This window comes from Peromyscus maniculatus, chromosome 6 (assembly GCF_049852395.1).
Source record: "Peromyscus maniculatus bairdii isolate BWxNUB_F1_BW_parent chromosome 6, HU_Pman_BW_mat_3.1, whole genome shotgun sequence".
Lineage (NCBI taxonomy): Eukaryota > Metazoa > Chordata > Mammalia > Rodentia > Cricetidae > Peromyscus > Peromyscus maniculatus.
In genome coordinates, this window is record NC_134857.1 from 101,597,704 (window position 1) to 101,620,240 (window position 22,537).

The following is a 22,537-nucleotide window of genomic DNA, read 5'->3' on the forward strand; positions in this document are numbered from 1 at the left end:
CTTACTCAGCTGGTCAAGAGTGGGACCCTAACAAGTGTCACTTCTAACAAGTCCCCAGGTGACAGTGATGCTTCTGGTAGAGACCCACGCTGTGGGAACCACTGTGCTGGGATACTTGGGGGTTTGTGAAAGAAGCAGCTGAGAGATGATAGTGGTGTCTTATTTTTGACTGGAGTATTTATAAAGTCTACTTTTTAGGCAGCTTTGTGTTACATGCCTGCTGACAAGAATAAGCCAAGACTTTGTCATTAATGTATATATTAAGTATAATTTGACAAAGTGTGTAAAATAAATGGTAAATATAAGTAGGAAGTGCTTTTTTAAATGGAAATGGAGATACTCTGTATGCAGACAGCATAGTAATTGCATATTACCCCTAGCAATTAAAATCGAATGTTCTTAAATTGCCAACCAAAATGCTATTTATCTTTAAATTGTCTTACTTAAAATACATTTCATAGTACTATATTTAAAATAAAAATAAAAGATATCAGAATTTTCATAAAGACTTCCCAGTTTTTTAACTATAGCTTTAACGGCAGTCAGTTTTTTCAAATAAGTTCTAGTGATGCGTGTTGTTTGTTCCTGTGATGTTCTGAAGGTAGAAGAAGCAAATGAGCACTACAAAGTCTGTGTGACCAATGTTGAAGAAAGACGGGATGACCTAGAGAATACCAAGAGAGACATTTTAACACGGCTTCGGACACTTGTTTTCCAGTGTGACCTTACACTTAAAGCTGTAAGTTGTTTCTTCATTGAAGGCAACAGGGAAAAAGTCTTGGGATCTGATGAGTTTTGATTGCTGAGAGATTAAATTCTGAGACTGAGAACATACAGACTGTCAGTTTCTAATAGTGAGCTATAATTTGAGTTACCTTTTTCTTTCTTTTTATTGAGATAGGGTCTGGTAAAACTGAACCAAAAATGGTTTATGTAAAGACAAAGCATCCTACCTCACATTTTCATTTATGTCTTTAAAGTATTTTTAGAGTTCATATTCAGCAGGCCCTTTTGGCATGTAGTTGACAATTATATAGATATAAATCTGTTAACTTCCACCACAGTCAAGAACCAGACATTTCTTCACTTAGTGTTGCCCATCCGTTGTCAGTCACTGCACATACACCTAATGCCTAGCAATACTGATGGGTTCTCCATCTTGTTCATTATCTGCAAAATGATAGACTAAGCCTTTTTGTATCTAAATGTTTCCAAACTTTTCCTGAGTATCTCATAAATGAACTCATAATGCATAACCTTTTGAAACAGGCTGCTTTCAACAGCCTACTGTATCACATTGTTTATCCATTTACCAGGTGCACATTTGTGTTGTTTATAGTTTTGGGGTCATGAATAAAGCTCCAAAAATATTTGTTGACAGGTTTTTGTTGAACATAGTTTTTACATTTTAGAGAATACATAGAAGTGTGACAACTGTTAAATGCATGATTAACTCAGTAAGAAACTAATTGACAATTTTCCAGAGTGGCTCTAATCAGTATGAGAATTCTAGCTCTGTGTCCTTCATATTCTGACATGCTTAGCTGCTCTAGTAAGTGTGTGGTAGAGATCTAATTTTGGTTTTCACTTGTGTTTCCGAATAAGGGATGGGGAAGTAATGTAATTATATTTTAATTAGAATTTTATAATAGCATTAAAAATAGTTTCAAGGACTTATTTATAATTTGACTATTTTAAATTTTTCATTGCCTTTTTTATTGTTGTATGATTGAGGTTGCATGTATTTTCTCTCATTCCAAAGCGAATACTTTAAGCAGTGTCTTGTAGGGGAAAGTTCTTTATTTGTTTGGGTCATGCTTTTGATGTTATGTCTGTCACTTACCCCAAGGTCATAGATATTCCCCCTTTGTTTTGTACTAAAAATTGTAGAGTTTGACACTTACAAATATAGTCCATATTGAGTTCATTTTTGGGCAAGGTTTGGGTTGAAGTTGGTTTTGGGCATATAGATGCCATATTAAAATCATACCTAAAGGATTTCAACAAATACCTTTTTTAAGAAAAGAGGGTAGTGCCAGAGAAAGAATTTATTACTTCTGTTTCCCGATAGAAGAGAAACCATAACACACAAGATTACAAAGGGAATGGCAGATTTGGCAGGCAGAAAGCAAGGGTGACCAGATTTAACTAAGTTGAAGAATTTTTTTTTTTAAGACAGGATTTCACCGTGTAACAGCCCTGGCTGTCCTAGAACTCATCCTATAGGCCAGACTGGCCTCGAACTCAGAAATCCACTTGTCTCTGCCTCTGAATCTTCATTGGAAATTAGATGTAGTCGGTGCATCTAGATTACACCTATAATCCTAGCATTTGGGAGATAGTGGGTAGGAGAATCAAAATTCAGTGTCATCCTTGGCAATATGGCAAGTTTGAGGCCAGGCCTGAGCAACGTTGGATTCTGTCTCAAACAAACGTAATAACAATAACAAAAAAGAATTTTAGTTGGCGCTCCCTCAAGAAAAGGAAAGTGAACAGAGACTACACATGGTTCAAATTGGCTACTTTGCAGAGTTCAGTGAGCTTTGGGAATGAGATGTGAGGCCTTCAGCTTTACTCTTGGCTCATTTTGGGCAGAGGAAATTGGCGTAGTGTGGTAGATACATTGATTGGGACTGTGAACTTGAGACTTACTAGTTTTGTATATGAAGATGGGATGTCCTCCAAACTCTTGTCTTTTCAAGTGTAATTTCTCCCTGGCCAGCTTTTAAAGATGTTACAAATATCATCCAAAAACGTGGTAGATGGGGACATAATCAATTCCAATGTCTGCCTGTCCCAACACAATAGGTTGAAAACACTATGCTCTTTCCATTAAATTACCATTGCATCTTTTCAGAATCAGTTGACCATATTTATACGTATCTACTTCTGAATTCTCTCCCTTGATTCTGTTGCTTTATACTGAAAATCAGATGTGAGCACAATTTTATTATTTTTAAAAATTATATTTGAAATCCTTTAATGTTCTGTAAAATTGTTAAAATCAGCTTGTCTATATTACATCTTACAAACATTTTCATTAGAATGTATTAAGTCTCAGATCAGACTGTGAAGAGTTAAATACATGTTTGTACATCTCTCCATTTATTTAGGTCTTTGATTTTTAAAATCAGAATTTTGTTTTCAACGTAAGAATCTTGGACAGCTTTTATTTATATCTATGTATTTACTTTGGGAGCTGTTATGAGTAATCTATACACACATACAACTTATATATCCATTCCACTTAATTTCAGATTCTAATTGTTTCACAATATTTAGAACCATAGATAATCTTGACACAATGTTTTTATCTTGGAGTTTTGGTAAATGCATTTATCTTAGGGGTTTTTGTAGATTCTTCAGGTTTTTCTACATAGAAAATCAAGCTGTTTGCAATAAAAGCAGTTTTATGTCTTTCTCTTTTATAGTCCTTTTATTTATTTTTTATTGCATCTTTTAATTTTCCTATAGAGCTGTCAGTTAAATAGGAATGGTGAGAGGAGATTTCTTTGTCTTAGTCTCGGTCTTCAAAAAAAAGCATTTCGTCTTTTACTATTTAAATAGGATGGTAGCTATAATTCCTAGATGCCCATATATTGTTAAGAAATTTCCTTTTTCTTTGTGTTTGCTGAGTATTTTCTGTGTATGTTATTCTGTGTGATCATGAAGTTTATCTTCTTATTGCCCCGCCTCCTTCTCTTTCTTCCTTTTCTCTTCATTTTCCCTCCCTCCTTTCCCCTTTTACTGCTTTTTGTTTTGGTTAGTTAGGGCAATCTACTTTCATAAAATGAGGTAAGAAAATATTCTTAACTTTTGTTTGGGGGAAGGGTTTATCAAATTTGTGTTATTTCTTATCTCGCAGCATGTGTGGTATCTAGGGTTGAGATTTTGAAAGAATTTTTTTCTACATAGTCATTTCTTTTGGTATATTCAAGTTAATTATTTCTTAGGTGAAGTTTGGTAGCTTATGGCTTGCATAGAATTGATCCCTTTCAACTTGATGAATATGTATGTGTATATATATATATATATATATATATATATATATATATATATATATATATATATAGTTGCTGTAGCTTTCTTTCATCCCTCAGCTGTCTAAGTGGGTAGATGATGTTTCCCCTTTCATTCTTAATAATTTGCACACACATTCCCCCAATTTTGCAAGAAGTTTATACACTTCATTGATCTTTTCCTGAAAAAGTTTTTAGTTGATTTTTTCCAGTTTTATTAGTTTTTACTTGCTATTTGTCTTTTTTTTTTAACTTTTATGATTTCTCTTCATTGAGACCTGCCTCCATCTCTAGTATAAGCTTTTAATGCTTCAGATTGCCTCCTAAAGGTTATTTACCTACAGCCCACAAATTTTGAAATACGTTTTCATTTTTTACTTAGTTCAAAACATTTCTAAGTTCCTAGAGATTTGCTCTTTGAATGATGGATAATGAAAAAGCTTTTTGTTTGCTTTTCTATTTTGCAGCTGCTTTTTTTTTTTCCCTGATAATAACTTCTAGTTTAATTCTATCATGGAAGGAGAAACTAGTTATATGATATTAGGCTTCTTAAATTTGTTACATTTTTTCAAAATTGATCCAGTATCAAGTTTTTGTTTTTGTTTTTGTTTTTTTTAAAAAAAAAAAAAGAGCAGAAAGAAGTTGATAACTTTGAAAAAATAAAGAGGAAATTAAAAGGTGCTTTGAAAAGATCAATGATGAATATTCTGTGAATGTACTTTGAAAAGTATGTGTATTTTTTTACTGTTGGCTGATGTGTTGTGCGTATCAGTTCTTTAGTCTGTGTTTAATTTATTTCTTCTGTATTTTTGATTAGTTGTATTTAATTGTGTCTATCTACTGAGGGCATTTAGAGGTCCTCAACATACTGTGTGTCTGTTCCGTCAGCTTTTGCTTTGTATGTTTTGAAATCTGCGGTTTCTTCTACATTAACAAATGTTTCACCATCGTAGCAGATCTTCTTTGAAATACCTCTTTCCTAGTTTGCTTTTCTGTTGCTCAGATAAACCAGTACCTGAAATAAACTTGGGGAGGAAAGGGTTATTTGGCTTAGAGGTTGTAGGCCAGCATCAAGGAAGCCAGGGCAGGAACCTGCAGGCAGGAACTGAAGCAGAGACCACAGAGGAAAAGCGCATTCTGGCTTGCTTCCCCAGGCTTGCTCAGCTTGATTGTTTATATGGCCTGCCTCTGCCTCCCGAGTGCTGGGATTAAAAGCATGTGCCACCATGCCCGGCCTCCAACACAATGTCTTTATCCTGGTGAATTTCCTTGTTTTTTACTCTACTTTATTTAGTATTAACATGATACAGCTATTTCTGTTTACTTTTAATTATTTTGAACATGATATATTTTCCCTTAATTTTTTAAGAGTGATGGTTTTTTTTAATGTGTGTGAATGTTTTACTTGTATGTATGTATGTATGTATGTATGTATGTATGTGTAGCTCATGTGTGTGTAGTGTCCACAAAAGTAAAAACGTGGGCATGGATCCCCTGGAGTGGACATTACAAATGATTGTTAGCCGCCGTGTTGGTGCTGAAGACTGAGCCCGGGTCCTCCGCAAGAGCAGCAAGTGCTCTTACCTGCTGCACCATCTCTCCAGCCCCTTTCCCTACAATTTTAAAACATGTTTAAAATGAGCTTCTTATATAGCCTACAAATAGCATTTACTTTAGTCTTGATTTTTCAACATCTCTTGACAGTCTTTTAAGTGGTTAGATCATTCACTCATGTTTAATGTAAACACATAGTCAGATATAGACCTACCATATTATTTCCTATTTATAACTCCTATCCTTTCATCTATTTTTGTCTGTTGGGATTGTTTTATCTGAACTGTTTATCAACATTCTAATTTATTTACTTAATTCATATTTTGGGGTTCTTTCTCTAAATTTTGTAGTTATTGAACTAGGAATTGAAATGCAGATTTATGCATGCTGTGTATTTGCTGTTTCCAGTTTTCCTCCATAAATGTGAATTCCAAATCTTTGGATTCAACAACAAATAGAAAAAAAATTTTATCTTTATTGAATATATACAGACCTCTTCTCTTTGCCATTCCTTAAATGATACAGTGTAACGGCTGTGTTCACTTTGCATTTGTGTAGCATTAGTAGTTATTATATGTAATCTAGAGATAAATCCATGGGAGAATAAGCAGCATAAGCTAACTATAAATAAGAGACTTAACTCTCCATGATTTGGGTACCTGAGGGGTCCCCTGGGTAGATACCCAATCCTCATGGATACTAACTGAGGAACAAGTATATACTTAAACTTTTATTTTGAAGACAGGGTCTCGCTGTCTCAGACTTGCAAGCCTCACCCCTACTGCCCGAGCCCTGGGATTACAGAGCATGCCAGTGTGCATAGCTTTGTATTATTTTTACTCAGGCCCCTAAGAACCAGGATTTCAGTACTTCAGGTGGAGTGCAGAAAACCTAGCACGTGTAAACCCCTTTACTCAGTATGAATTGTAGTCATGTTTTTATTTAAATGCATATACATTTAAAAAAACTCACCAAACTGGCTTTATTCTAGGGGGGGGGGTGTTTGCTTTTCTATTATTTTAATTGAGATACTATATTATTTCTTCCTTCCCTTTCCTCCCTCCAACCATCCCATATACCCCTCCTTCTCTCTTTCAAATTCATCAGAATATTACATTTTCCACTTAGGATGAGTGTGTTGACATATAATCCACTATAAGCTGAGGAGTGTTATGTTGTCCTTTTGATTTGCCTTCATGTTTACTACCTCTCCTTTGTTATTTTCCTTTCCAAATATAGTCCTTCAGGAACTTTTTGTTTTGGAAATTATATTTTTCAATACTGAAACTGCCTTTTTTGTTTGTCTTCAGTTCCTCTGTAGAGATTTGTGTCTTTCTATGTTTAAAACTAATTTGCCCTTTTATGTATATGAGTGTGTGTCTTGTACACATGGGTATACATGGAGAGGAGGCCAGCAGGTGTGATTCCTCAGGAACCATTCACTTTTTTCTTTGGAGACAGGGTCTCTGAGTAGACTGGGGTGGCGAGCCGTCAAACCCTGGAGATCTGTTCCTTCCTCCTTTCCAGTGCTGGGGTATAAGCACAGGCCATCATACTTGTTCTTTGTTGTTGTTTTCTTTTCTTGTGTTTTTAAACTCTTGTGAGTTCTGGGGCTTAAACTCAAGACAAGCACTTCCCCAACTGTCCAGCTCTCCACTTCCTTCTGCAGCCCATTCTAACAATAACAACTGCCCTGGAGGCTTCATCCTGGTGTCTGAGTTACCTCAGGGTGATAGCTGTCTTCTTGTGTGGTTAGGATTGTCCTGATATTTCAATATTAGGAAATGTACAAGTAATTTTGTACATTAACTTTTCCTGGGAAGACAGCAACAGCAAATGTCTGTTCACCCTGATAAAGTACCAGTAACTGCCAAAGGAAGTTTGGTTGGAGTCTAGTTTAGTGAACCAGTCAGTTTAACTGGGGTTACTTACTTACAGGAACGTGGGCAACCATAGAAGCTAAACTACAAAGGAGTAGTCTTTCCCCCGCAGCTGTTAACTGCTTATGTATCCTCTAGGGAAGAGCCTGGTGAGTGCCCACCCCCACCTCACCCCCAGCAACTGTTAACTGCCTCTGTATCCTTGGGGAGGGGAGGGGAGGGACGGAGAATCACAGCTGCTGAGTTCAAGAAGGCCATGCCCGGAGGACAGCATTCCACAACACATTTTGAATGCTATCCTAGGTATTTTCGATGTTACTTTGTATGACTCTGGGTCCTACTACTGTTTTAAAATGTACATGACCGTTTGAACTAGGTAGGTTCACCTTCCCGGCTTGGCCTGTCACCTTAGTCTGACTGGGAAGCTCAAGTGTAATGCTATTTACTCTTCTGCTCTCCAGAAAGTCAGAGAGAGAGCAAGTCTTCATTACTAAGTGCAGGAGGTGGGCGGGGGATGCAGGGATAAAGAGAAAAATGAAAGCTACAGGAGTTTCAACAATCTGCCACTATTCTTAGATCAGTTAGCTGATCATAAAGGAGGATTCCCTTCCGGGTTTTAGATCTACTTAGTTCCTGTAACTGCCATCACTGCTACTACAGGTTTGTGCCCAAGGATTTGGGCTTGTATGAGGAATGGGGCAGAAGATGGAACACAGAAACCAGGGCTCTCTTCTCCCTTTTGGGGCACATTTCTACCCCCTGGCTGTTTTGGTCCACAGGGGCCCTCTCTTGAAGCTCTCTGTATCCATACCTGATGCTACACTTGAGGCAATCAGCCTAGGCTAGAAAGCATTACCGGAGTGGGAAAAGCAAAAAATGTATCTAAAATTGTTATATATTTCCATATCTTTAGATAGATGATATTAATATATGGATTCTGAACAGGACTTTTCAGTGGATTCAGTTGGAGAAAAGATTCCATCTCAATGACGAACTTTTAAAATGTTTTGAGCTCTTAAAAGTTGTAAATCATTTGCTTATCAAATTTTGATTGTTATTAGCTTTCAGGTTTATAAAATAACTTAAAATATTTATAAAACTCCCTTTACCTCAAATCATAGCTGATAATAGCTAAGATTGAGTACATAACTGTGTATTAAGATGTCTATCTACATGAATGTACCTAGTTCTCAGGGGTCCTACTAGGTACACATATTTTTAGCTCATTTTACTGATGCAGAAACAGAAGTTGAGAAAGTCTTTCTTTCCAGTGGGGGTGATGATGGTCTTCGGACCAGTCACCATGACATTGTTCTGATAGCCTGTAAGTAATGTAGAGGTTTGAGTTTTGAACCAGACTTCTGCATCAGAATCTGCATTTGAACAAAGTCTCTCAGATGCAAGTTTTGGGGACAGAGAAATTATAAGTAACTTAACCAGTGTCTGTCACCCATCTAAGTTACCCTTGGGATCAAGCAAGTTCAACTCACAATTAGCATTAGGCTACCTTAATATAGCCAGTCATCAGATTTTAAATTGTACCAAATAAAGGTTGAATTTCCTTTGTTAATTGAAGGGTTAAGACATGAACTGTTCTTTTGGGTAATACATTTCAAATACTACGTTATGTTCACTGGCTTATCCTTAGAGAAATGTGTTCTCCACCTTGGAAAGGACTGTGGTGATGTCTTCTGCCTATCATCTGATAAACCCTGAGTGCTGAAGAGAAAACATGATAGTCTTTTTGAAATAATATTAATCAAAATTTGGCATTTTTTCCATATTGTTTCCTTAAGTATATCGCCGCACAGAATCTAGAGTGGCACTTTAGGGAATAAATGAGATCATGCTTTGCTCAAGTCTTTAGCTGGCTTCCTGTCCCCTTTCCCTGCAGTCCTTCAGACTCCATGGTTGAGTTGACTGCTCCCTTTCTTGCCCTGTCTCCAACAGCAGTTGCTTCCTTGTGTGCTTTAGCCCATTGACCTTTTGTCTGCTTCTGGAGCACAAGCTCCGTCCTGCTCCTTTCTACACCTTTTGTTTGAATTGACCTTCTCCCTGGAGCTATGTCTTGGCTCTTTGTCACGTCATCATATTTCAGGTGTCAGTCTTCAGCCTTCCCTGACCTACTGTGTTGAAAATACCCTCCACAAACACATCCATGGTAGTACTCCATGGGCCAGTAGTCACTGCTTTTTAATTTGTTATTGGTATATGTGGGGGTTGTGTGTATGTGTGATGACAGACGTGCGTGCCGTAGAATGTGAGTGGCAGTCAGAGAACAACTTTCTGAAGCTGGATTCCCTTCTCCACCTTTACATGTTCCCGGACTTGACCTCAGGTCATCAGGCTTGTGTGGACAAGTGCCTTTACCAGCTGAGCCATCTCACCAGCACAAGTTGACATTCTTATATAGTGTTTATAACATTTTTCAGTACCACAAAATATTTTAGGAACCACCCTTAGGATCATATGTAGGTAGATGGGGATGAATAGCCCATCAATTTGCCATAATATACTGAAGTATAGTGTGTGTTTGAAATTAGTTAATATAAAACTCAGATATTTTATGAACTCTGGCTTATTATGTGAGGTTTTTTTTTGTTTTGTTTTTTGTTTTTGTTTTTTTTGATTTTTCGAGACAGGGTTTCTCTGTGTAGCTTTGCACCTTTCCTGGATCTCGCTCTGTAGACCAGGCTGGCCTCGAACTCACAAAGATCCACCTGCCTCTGCCTCCCGAGTGCTGGGATTAAAGGCGTGCGCCACCATCGCCCGGCTCTATTATGTGAGTTTTATAACCACTATTGTAGTCATTTCTGTAAATAGGAATGACAGTTGTCTAAATGTAGTAGACTAATTAGGAGTCTGAGACGAAAATATCTCACATTTCAGGCCAGCATGGGCAACATAACAAGACCTCATCTCAAAGAAAAGAACTTTTAAAAAAGGAAAAAGTGAAAATAGTCAAAATAATGCTACTTATAATTGGAAGATTCCCCCATCCGTGTGTTTTTTCATTTAGGAGTTTAGACAGTAGTGGGTCAACCATCAGGGTAGAGCTAGATAGAGATCCTGAGACACATCATGTCCTAAAGCCATTAACCAGCAAGGATATGGGTTGTAATTTTAAACCCATCTTGCTGGAATTGATCATGCTTAGCTGGTAGATTAAAGCTGCTGTTTGATTTCCATTCTAAGTTTGCATGCCACAGTCAACATAGCGTGCTGATATCGATACTCAGTCTATGTTGAGTGTGTCAGATGCATGATCTTCTTATTGGTGTGCTGGTTTACATAAATGCGTTTACATAGCATTTTGTATCTCATGAGTTCTATCCGTCTTGTCTTTGACTGTAGGTAACAGTTAACCTCTTCCATATGCAGCAGCTGCAGGCTGCATCCCTTGCCAACAGCTTGCAGTCTCTCTGTGATAGTGCCAAACTCTATGATCCAGGTCAGGAGTACAGTGAGTTTGTGAAGGCTACAAGCTCAAGTGAATTAGAAGAAAAGATTGATGGGTAAGAATTTATGTATAGGTGAAATTATTTCAAGAGAGAAAACGTTTGATGAGTTACTAAGTTTATAAGAAAGTGTCTTTTCTTACACTGAAATATTAACTTTAATTTTTTTCAATATTTCCATATTATTTTGTGGTTTCTTAGTACATTTAAGGAATAGATGCAGCATACTTGAGAACAAAGCTTTCCATTTTCACACAGACAGACTTCACTTTGAGTCTTAAAAATCCTTCGGGAATAGCAAATAGTGACCTACATATTTTGAGTATCCCAAAAACTTAACCTATATTTTCCACTAATGCTATATTAGAAAAGTTTAATCATAACATTGACTATTCTTTTGTTACACTTCTTGCATATTTCAACTGTTATAAGTGCACATTAAAAGCTTTATTCACATCTTTAAAAGAATCTGTATAATAAAGTTATTAATATTTAGTAAGCTTACTTATTCTGTATTTATTAACAGGTTTTCTTAATAGACCATTAGTGATGAGCTTTATTTACTTTCACCCTACAGGAATGTAAATAAAAAGATAACCAATAGTCCCCAGACATCTGGATATGGACCTGCTGACTCTTTAGAGGACGTCGCCCGCCTCCCTGACAGTTGCAGTAAACTCGAAGAAGACAGGTGCTCTAACAGTGCAGACATGACAGGTGCGTTTCACACCAGAGCAAACACTTCTTTATGAACAGCGGCACTCACGTGCTTACCAAATGAATTTGAGCCCTGCAAACTAGTCTACTGTTAGATCATTTATAGCTCTAACCACTGTGCAGTCTCAAAAGTCCGTAATTAGCCATTGTTAAAGTTTGAATCATTTCCTTGTATATAACATAAATGTCAGTATTTCACCTTATGAAATCTACAGAGTTTTTAACTCTTCTTTTTTTAAAGGTCCTTCTTTGATAAGATCATGGAAGTTCGGAATGTTTAGTGACTCTGAGAGTACTGGAGGAAGCAGTGAATCTAGATCTCTGGATTCTGAATCTATAAGTCCAGGTACAGATATATCTAGTCTAACTGACAGTTCAGTGAAAGACTTAAATAGGCCATTTGGGATTTTTGTTTTGTTTTGTTTTTCAAGACAGGGTTTCTTTGTGTAGCTTTGCGCCTTTCCTGGAACTCTCTGTAGCCCAGGCTGGCCTCGAACTCACAGAGATCCGCCTGCCTCTGCCTTTCAAGTGCACCACCACCACCTGGCTTCATTTGGGATATTTTTAACGAGCATATTTTTAGGATGATCTATCTCTGAAATAAGAGAATATACATCTATATGTGTAATTTAAAGAAAAACAATGAAACCTTTATATGAAATCATCATGTAGCCCAGCAGGCAGAACATTAGTAGTACATGAGAAGCCCCACTTATACAAATATAAGTAACGTACATATATATAGATATAGATATATCACTTTCTATCTCACCAGAATAAAACATTCTCTAGCTGTTTTAAATGTTTATGGTAACATATTTCATGGACTTGACCCTCTTCTGGGTGCTATAAAAATAAAATCATTTCCTTACTCTTGATTTGGTATTAGGGATTGGATTTAAGACCTCTTACATGAGCTATACACTGAGCCTGTTTTTTAACTTTTTTTGAAACAGGCTCACTAAGTTGCCTAGGCAGGCCTTGAATTTATTCAATAGTCCAGGCAAGCTTTGAGTCCTGTGCTCTTCCTTCTTCAGTCTCCCACGTAGCTGGGATTACAGCCCATACCCCCACTAAGCCTTGACTTCCTTCATCCATGTTGATGTGAATAGCTGTCTCCTAATAACTTAGTAATGAAAGATCATTAAAATATGAGTGGAAGATGCTGCCTGTCTTTGTAAAGCCTGTAACCTCAAGTGCTGACTGTCAGAACTGGATAGTAAGGGCTCATAAGAATAGGTAATCTTGTTTGTTTGTTTGTTTGTTTGTTTGTTTGTTTGTTTGTTTGTTTGTTTGTTTCAGGCAGGGTTTCTCTCTGTAGCTTTGGAGCCTGCCCTGGAACTCACTCTGTAGACCAGGCTGGCTTCAAACTCAGAGAGATCCACCTGCCTCTGCCTCCTGAGTGCTGGGATTAAAGGCGTTGCGCCACCACCACTTGCCCCTTTTTTCTTTTCTTTTCTTTTTTTTTTTTTTTAAATCAGATTTAATTATATTCTTTTTGTTCCCAGGAATGAATATTGAATCCCCTGTTACCTAGATTTTGAGAGTAAAAGAAAAATTTCAATCAAAGCTAATAAAATAATTCAAATTGTGTAATTCTAAGAATTTTATCACTGCTTATTTCTGCTGTTCTTGACTGACGAGTCAGAGAACGGTATCACAATTTCCTTTTAGGAGACTTTCATCGGAAACTTCCACGAACTCCGTCCAGTGGCACCATGTCTTCTGCTGATGATCTAGATGAACGGGAGCCACCGTCCCCTTCAGAAGCTGGTATCATATTCATCTTCTTTTAGAACCCGCTAAACCAGTTGAAATAGTGGCAATGCATAATACTAGATCATTACTTTGTTATACATATCTTAGATACATCTGCATGTTTATGTATATAAGATGAACTGATATTGAATTGACTAGATGATTGAAATAACGTCCACAAGAATAAGGAGTAAAACTCCTGGATCTAAGACATACTGCCAGTGTGTAGAACAGCAGGTTGTACATGTTCAGTACAGCAACTTTCCGTTAAAAGTGTGGCAGTGCATGAAAAATTCTGGAGTAACTCATTGTTAATAGTGCAGAGGCTATGGGCAAAAATTTCAGTAGTAAAACTCTTCCTAACTGTGCACAAAGCCCTGGCTTCTAGCTTGAGTACAGCAGAACAATAATTCCAATAATGAAGAAACTGCAAGAAGCCAAGTTGGAAAAGCAGATAAATGTACTTCTCAAGGACAAGGACAGTTGTGGGTGCTGAAGATATAAAAGTTAGTTACTTAATGACTTGAATTGAACGCATATGAATTAGCTTTTGTATATTTGGTACATTCATGCCTATCTCTTTTGGCAGAATTTCCCAAATTAATAGGATATCTGACTTCCACTGTGGCTTAAATATATTACTAGCTAGTATTAATCTGTAATTTTATAACACTAGTTCTATCTTTAATGCACATATTGCTGGCATGCTAGCTTCATGTAACTAGCTCTTTTGAAGTAGTAATTGAGTTTTCTTAGGAGTATAATGCCACCCATAAACATACTTCCCTGTTCTGTACAGGACATATTAATAAAAGCATAAACTTGCTCATTCTGAGAGCATCGTGTCATGGTATCTTAGAATTAACTTACTGGTTTGGTGGTGGCTGTACAGCTAAATCATTTGATAGAAGTATGTGGTTTTATCTATAAGTTGGATGTTTTTAATGTTAGAAACCCCAGACAATAGTTGTAATATTTTTGTAACGTGTAGATGATTGAAAAGTCTAAGGATTATACTCAGAACACATAAAATTTTTTGTCACCTTTTCATTCTCATGTACTATTTCTGTTTCAAGGACCCAATTCCCTTGGTGCATTTAAGAAAACACTGATGTCAAAAGCAGCTCTCACTCACAAGTTTCGCAAGTTGAGATCCCCCACAAAATGTAGGGATTGTGACGGCATCGTAATGTTCCCAGGCGTTGAATGTGAAGAGGTGAGATCTGTCTGTAATTGCATTGGCCTCTCACTTGTTTAGTTGGTTGATTCCTCTGTATTTACCACTGTTTTTGATTAGAATGTAAAATGTTAGGTTTTGTTGTGGCATCTTCATACATATGTGTCATTAAATAGTGTTGGTTTTTTTCACTGTGTACATTTCATTTTTGTTAGGATTTTATTTATTAGGTTCTTTTACAAATACATTTTTTACTTTATTTTTTATTTTGTGTGTATTGATGGATTCCCGCATGCATGTCTGTGCACTAAATGTGTACAGTGCCTTTGGAGGCCAGAGAAGGGCATCAGATGCCCTGGGGCTGGAGTTACAGATGGTTGTGAGACATTCTGTGGGTGCTCTGAGCTGAAGGTCAGCCCTTGTCTCTTCCAGCCCTACAAATATGTTCTTAATAAGTTGTACTGCAGTGTATCTTTTGTTGTTTTGTGTTTTGTCCTGTTGTTGGTTCTGTTTCAGACATTACAAATAATTCACTTTATACTTGTTTCAGTTACATTACCAGTCTCCCTATCGTCTGCTCACCTATGAGTAGTTTTAGGTGATCTAACGAGTTTAAACCATCATTCTCTTGTAGTGTCTCCTCGTTTGTCATCGGAAGTGTTTGGAGAACTTAGTCATTATTTGTGGTCATCAGAAACTTCAGGGGAAAATGCACATATTTGGAGCAGAATTTATACAAGTTGCAAAAAAAGAACCAGATGGCATCCCTTTTGTACTAAAAATATGTGCCTCAGAAATTGAAAATAGAGCCTTGTGTCTCCAGGTACCTCTTAAAATTAAAAAAAAAAAAAAAAAAGTGCGTGTTATTTATTCTAAGGAAAAGAAAACTACACTATCAGTTTGTCATAGCTGCTTTTGTTCCAACTTATTTGGAAAATGTTATTTGGCCCCAGCTAGGTTTTTTCCTGCGATACTAAAAAAAATGAAGTAGATACATCAAGCCATTTGAACTAAAACAGAATTTGTTTCTCTATTCAAGGGAATTTACCGTGTTTGCGGAAACAAAATAAAAACTGAGAAACTGTGCCAAGCTTTGGAAAATGGAATGCACTTAGTAGACATTTCAGAATTCAGTTCACATGACATCTGCGATGTCTTGAAATTATACCTACGACAGGTAAAGTTGGTATAATCTATCATCATATTGAAACCGTAAAAATGTGATTTGTGTTTTGTTTTACAGTTTATAACCTTGTACACTGTATTTTCATTGACATAGACCATACTGATGTCTTCTAAATATTAATGTATAGGTCATAGTGTAAATAAGTCAGACATACAATTAGAAGTAATAATAATAATAAAACATTGATTTCTCATCTCAGTGTAAGAACATAGAATATTACTCGACCTTACAAAAGACCTGCATGTGTCTTTTCCAGTTACAGCCTCCTGACTCGGTGGAAGCCCTTTCCTAACAATTTAAGGAATAAACATTTTCCTAGACATAAAGAAGTAAATAACATGCGGTGTTTATATTAAATTTTAGAAACTTGACTTTCTTTGAAAGTTTAGCTTTGTAAGGGAAGGCCAGTATTGAACTGTTCCATGTGAGCAGAACAGTGTTTGGATCATGGTTTAGTTTTGTCTTCTCTGATATTTCAAAACAGCTATTTTAGATGGTCAGTGGGAAAACCTTCAAGTACATATTTGGAGCAAGAAGCAGAGCCATCCTGTAGCTGGGAACTAGAACACTAACAGGACTGTGGTCAGGAAATAGGCCGTCCTGTATTGTCTTTTTCTGTGCTCAATATCGGGTCTCAGGATTTGTGGGAGCCAGCTACAAAAAGAACTTATCTATGGGGTAAAGTAAGTGGCCTCAGGCAGAAGCTTATGGAGAGGTTATAGGAGTTTGGCACAGTGTTGTGAACCAGGTACAAAAACGACTTGGGCTAAGCCCGTCTGGCATTCTGTTCCTGGGCGAGGTTGAAGGGATGGTGGTAGAGAGCAGTGCTGGTAGTCCTTACCATGTCAGTCTTGGAGTCTTTGGGTCATTTATACAGCCTCTGACTTGGGATTTCTTTGGGCGAAGAAAATACCCCATATTTTTGTTTCTGCCTTTTCCCTGCTTTGCTCATGTCTGTCCTTGGACAAGATGGACCTTTTCCATCTGTAAATGTTTTTATTCTATTTTCTTGATGAAAGTGGAACAGTGTAGATAGTAAATGTCTGTGCTTTTCAGGTAAAACTTTGCTTTGGGTGCTCGGCAACCTGTGCTGACTCAGGTTTCTCCTCTGTCTGTGCTCATTCTCCTGCTTTTGCTGTCCAGTAGTACTTTCTAGAAGATTCCCTCAGCCTCATCTTTTCCCACTGCTATAAACTTCTCTATCTCTAGGGTCACTCTTTGATCACTACAAACTCTGGTGGACTGTTCCTTCTGATACGTATGACTGCATCTGTGTATTATAGTGGATTTGTTTTATTAAATCAGTAGTAACATTGGGATGGTAATGAATATGAATATAGACGTAGATCAGCATTTTAAAATCCCTTGTGGAACTTTTAGTTTTAGAATTTTATTGTCTGTTAGTTAACGTCTTAATTATTTAACTTATGACAGTGATTTCAGATTAACCTAATAGATCATATCTGTAGTAAGCATATACATTTAAACTATTTTTTATATGGATGTTTTGCCAGCATGTATGTCTGTACCACATGCATGCTTGGTGCCCAAGGAAGCCAGAAGCCCATCAGATCCTCTGGAACTGGTGTTACAGACAGTTGTGACTAGCTGTGTGGGAGCTGGGAGTGGAACTCACATCCCTTTAGAAAAGAAGCCAGTTCTCGTAACCACTGAGCCATCTTTCCAGCCCCAGACATACACAGCTAAAGGCCTACTGTAAATCTTGTTAACCTAAAAGAGCATGGTGAATCATTGATTAGCTGTGAATGATAGTTAACGTTATAGCAGGAAAAAGAAAGACAGAACAATATTCATAATGTAATTTTATTTCTTTAGCTCCCAGAACCATTTATTTTATTCAGATTATACAAGGAGTTTATAGACCTAGCAAAAGAGATACAACATGTAAATGAAGAACAAGAAGCAAAAAAGGAGAGCCCTGAAGACAGAAAACACCCACATGTGTGCATAGAAATCAACCGAATCCTTCTGAGGAGCAAAGACCTACTGAGGCAGTTGCCGGCATCGAATTTTAATAGTCTTCATTACCTCATAGTACATCTGAGGCGGTAAGAGTTGTACATAAATAGACATAACCTTCTTTAGTGAGTAGTTTTTTGTTGAATAAAATGTAGCAAAACTTTTACCATTTTTAATACTATAGTAGTGTTAAGTACATTCATGTATTTTTAAAATGAATTTCATTTTTCTAACATGTTAGAGGAAAGGGAGTGAGTGTATATTCAGGCAGCCAACATCATCCTCATATGTCTGCTGTGTGCCTGGCTCTGGTTGGAGAAACGGGATGGAAACAGAGTTTCTGTCATCCGTGGGCTCACAGACCTTCACGCACACACAGCGCAGCATCATTTGTTCAGTAGGTGTGTGCAGCATGCAAAGGAAGATGGGGTAAGTCAGAGGAAGCAGCCCTCAAGTAAGGCTTAAAGAACTCAGTAGTGACTTAGTTGTCCAAGAATGCTCAGAAGAGCATTCCAGGCGGAGGATAACAGACACAGCTAGGTGGGAGCAGTTTACATTTAAGAAATGAAGCGATGTGATTAGACTGCACTACAGAGCGCACAGTGGGAACTGAGAAGATCTTGCATACCTAACGGTTGTTTGTCATCTTGCTTCTGTACCCACTAAAGATTTTTGAGCCAGGAATTTTACATGCTCAGATTTGCCTGTTAGATCTTTCTGGCAGAGATCTTGAGAATGGACTGGAGTGGAAGTCTTTACACAAGTTCTAGTCTCTGTGAGTCATCATAGCAACAAAGGGTGATGAGAGCTGGAAGTAAGCTGGGAATGTGAGAGTGACCATCTAGTACGGAGGCCGGAGGGAGTCATCTAGGCTTGAGAAATAGCCTTGGTTGTAAGAAATTGACAGTAATAGTCTGCTTCCAGTATAAAGACCTGGAAGCATATACAGAAGTAATTTTTAAGGATCCTTTTTTTGTATCTGCTGAGAAAATATCAGTAATTCCTTCTCTTTGCTTTTTATCCTAATACAAAAATACTATTAAACCAAATTTGGCACGTGATCAATATTTTAATCAAGTAAATATGTATTTTTCTTAGATCTCTCTCACAACTTGACCCTTGACCGTTTTCTAGGTTTTTGTAGCCTGTGTGTTGAAGCAATCCACGTGGTCCCTCAGGTACCTCCTGTGTGCCAGCCTAGAGAAACGGGTTTCTATCTACTCTTTCCAGCCCATAGTAAACTACATTGAAAAACTTCAATAGGCATATCTCATAAAGCTTTGTGTGTTCCGCTTTGCAGGGTGGTAGATCATGCCGAAGAAAACAAGATGAATTCTAAGAACTTGGGGGTGATATTTGGACCAAGTCTCATTAGGCCAAGGCCCACAACTGCCCCTGTCACCATCTCGTCACTTGCTGAGTATTCTAACCAGGCACGATTAGTGGAGTTCCTCATTACTTACTCGCAGAAGATCTTTGATGGGTCCCTCCAGCCCCAAGATGTTGTTATATCGAGTGCAGGTGCTGTTGCGCCTCAGGTTGATCAAGGGTATCTTCCAAGACCTCTGTTATCACCAGATGAGAGAGACTCAGATCATTCTATGAAACCACTATTCTTTTCTTCAAAGGAAGTAAGTGGTTTCTTTTTAAGTGTGTGTGTGTGTGTGTGTGTGTGTGTGTGTGTGTGTGTGTGTGTGTGTATGCGCATGTGTACAAGCATGCACACAAATGAGAAGACAGGCTTGTACATGCCATAGCACAGGTGGAAGTCAGAGGACAACTTTGGGGAGTCAGTTTTCACCTTCCACCAGTGTAGAGTCAGGGTCTGGTTTCTGCTACTGTGCTGTATGCTCTAAATTAGCCGGCTCACAAGCTTCTGAGCAGTTCCTGGATCTCGGCCTCTTACCTCACTGTAGACACACTAGGATTGCAGACACGTGCCACTCACTGCATCCAGTCTTTGACATGGGCTCTGGGGCTCACACTCGGGTTGTCAGGCTTGGGTGAACGGCACCTTTTCCTGTTAAGCCAAAGTTTTGACTGTTAAAGAATTGCATTGGAACTGTATGGTTTTTGAAATGTGCTTTGCTTCTACAAGTGTGAATATTCTCTTCCATTAGCAGGATTTCCATACTGCAGATTGTGAGAGCAAAACTTTTGAATTAGCTACATCATTTGAAGAATCAGAACGCAAACAAAATGCATTGGGAAAATGTGATGCTTCTCTCGTTGGTGAGTAGCCATATGGGTACGAAATTAAGACTTTACAAAGAAACCATTATTAAAAGCCAAGGTGAGTGCACCAGGTCAGCCCTAGTACTGCAGACAAACACAAGCCAAGGAAGGGAGGTCCAGACCTCCACATTTTGTCGCTTCACAACTTTCTCTGTGCCAGCCACTGAAGAAGTTGCCTTTTAATGTACCTTGCTCTTCTGTTTTTCCATTTGTGTGTGCATCCATGCTTTTCATGTATGTGGGGACATGCATATGGATGCCCAGGGTTGGTGTCGGGAATCTTCTTTGGTCACGCTTCTACCTGATTTATTAAAGCAGTGTCTCCTAATCAAACCCAGGGCTTGCTGATAGGGCTAGTCCTGGAAGCCAGCTTGTTCTGACCTCTACCTTCTGAGGCTGGGATCCTGGGCAAGCTGCCAGCCACCCCCAACATTAACATGGGTTCTCTCTCGGAAAGTGTATACTGGTCCAGTGTGTTAACAGCCGAGCCATCTCTCCAGCCCTGTCCCTCACATTTATAAAAGATTCCTTAGGGATGCTAAGTGGGTTTGTGCTCCTGCTAAAATTTTGTTTGGTTTTGACTTTTGTTTCATTTTCAGTTAAAGTCAAGGCAGATAAGTCTTAAGCAGTGTGCTAATGGATAGCATGTTTTGTAATGTGATTCAAAGTATTGCTAAATTTAACTGCTAATAGGCATTAAACCATAGTGGGCTGGAAAGATGACTCAGTGGTTAGAGCACTTGCTAGAGGACCCAGGTTTGATTCCCAGCATCTACATGGTGGCTTACAACCCTCTGTAACTCAGGTTTCAGAGGATCTGATGCCCTCTTCTGGCTTTCACTGGCCCCAGGCACTCATAGGGTGCACATATGTACAGCAGTAAACACTCATATGTATAAAATAAATCTTTAAAAAAAAAGTTCTTTTTTTAATTTTTAAAAAAAGTTCCAGCCAAGCAGTGGTGGCGCACACCTTTAATCCCAGCACTCAGGAGGCAGAGCCAGGTGGATCTCTGTGAGTTCGAGGCCAGCCTGGGCTACAGATTGTGATTCAGGACAGGCACCAAAACTACACAGAGAAACCCTGTCTCAACCCCCCCCCAAAAAAAAAAGAGTTCTAAAAATAGAAAAGTTTAGACTACAAACATTTTTGTGTGCTTTTCTTGTGGACTACCTTTGCACTGGGCACATAGGTGTACATCCATTCATTTGCTTGATCTGACATCTCCATCAGCAGTTTTCCTCTGATTTTGTTGACGGGTAGCTGTCATGCTCATGAAAATACTTGCATTTTTTACTGTAATTCTGTAATCTATCTTGGCAGAAAGGTCAGATTTGATGTGTAATCAAATATCAGGGAGCACAGCCTGAGAAAGGAAGGGAGCCTACCTGACTTCTCTGTCTGATGCCATCCATTAGCTGTGCCATAGTGCCTGAGAGAACAACTTAGGGTCTTTCTCCCCTTGGTGGGAAGATATCTTGGAGTAGAGTGATGTGGAATGTCATTTTGTACTCTGTGAATATGTGTTGCTCCCATTAGTTAATAAGTGAAGCTGCTTTAGCCTATGGCAAGGCAGGGTAAGAGCCAGGCAGGAAATCCAAGCAGAGAGACAGGGAGAAGAAGGGTGGAGTCGGGGACAGTCACCATCCAGCTGCCCGAGGAGCAAGATGCCAGCAGACCCATAATGCCACAGCCACGTGGCAAAATATAGATGAATAGAAATGGGTTAATTTAAGTTATAAGAGCTGGTTGGTAATAAGCCTGAGCAATAGGCCAAACAGTTTGTAATTAATATTAAATCTCTGAATGGTTATTCAGGAACTCATAGCTAACATTCTGAGAGAAAAATGATACCAAAAGTCATATGTTTAATGAATTATTCAAATAGGATTTTAATTTTATTTTAATGTATAAATCTAACCTATGTTTTTGCTTTTCACTACCCCATGAAATTAGGTTCCCAATTAGTAATATTAATAAACATAAATAATTTGAAGGGATTTTTTTTAGTATTATATACAAGATAGTTCTAGGTACTTTTCTTGTTAGACTGTTTAGACGACATGACAACTTAGACACATGTATTCTTATGTGACAGGTGAAGGCAGGTAGGGACCGTACAGTGACCTTTCCAGTGCAGACCAAGACCAAGAGATGACCAGGCAGCTGACCTAGAGGCTACGCTGTTTTCTGTTAGGCTAGCGACTCTTGTTGCAGAACCGAAGGAGTGCGTGCACTCTGGTTCTTACAGGCCAACTGCAGTAAGTCAGGTCCTTAGATACTCTGTGAACGTGGGAAGGACTCAGGAAGGAAGGTCATCTGGGGGCTGGAGAGATGGCTCAGCAGGTAAGAGTGCTTGCTGAGTTGACCTGCATTCGGTTGCCATTACCCACCCCAGCTGCTCCTAGCTGCCTGGAACTCAGCTCAAGCTCCAGAGGGATCCAACACCTTGTCTCTGAGAGCATCTATGCTTTTGTGTACATGTGCACACAGACACACATAATTCATTTTTTAATAAAAAGGTTACAGAGGTCAGATGAGCTGATGACTGACAAGTGACGCTGGTACTCACC

The 22,537-nt window shown here is 38.3% G+C and overlaps 1 protein-coding gene across 7 annotated transcripts in view; it reads left to right on the forward strand.

The window, feature by feature from the left end:
- Arhgap29 (Rho GTPase activating protein 29) overlaps positions 1–22,537 on the forward strand; it is a 67,809-nt gene that overhangs the window by 42,486 nt on the left and 2,786 nt on the right. For 4 of the 7 annotated variants that reach the window (XM_076574895.1, XM_076574894.1, XM_006977857.4 and 1 more), the window contains 11 exons: positions 602–739; positions 10,808–10,968; positions 11,489–11,628; positions 11,870–11,974; positions 13,303–13,401; positions 14,463–14,602; positions 15,198–15,386; positions 15,603–15,740; positions 17,586–17,818; positions 19,030–19,360; positions 19,850–19,961. In XM_076574895.1, coding sequence (XP_076431010.1) covers positions 602–739; positions 10,808–10,968; positions 11,489–11,628; positions 11,870–11,974; positions 13,303–13,401; positions 14,463–14,602; positions 15,198–15,386; positions 15,603–15,740; positions 17,586–17,818; positions 19,030–19,360; positions 19,850–19,961 — 1,786 coding nt within the window. The remainder of the gene's footprint in view (positions 1–601; positions 740–10,807; positions 10,969–11,488; positions 11,629–11,869; positions 11,975–13,302; positions 13,402–14,462; positions 14,603–15,197; positions 15,387–15,602; positions 15,741–17,585; positions 17,819–19,029; positions 19,361–19,849; positions 19,962–22,537) is intronic. The other 3 variants (XM_076574898.1, XM_076574897.1, XM_006977858.3) reach the window with 1 other exon arrangement.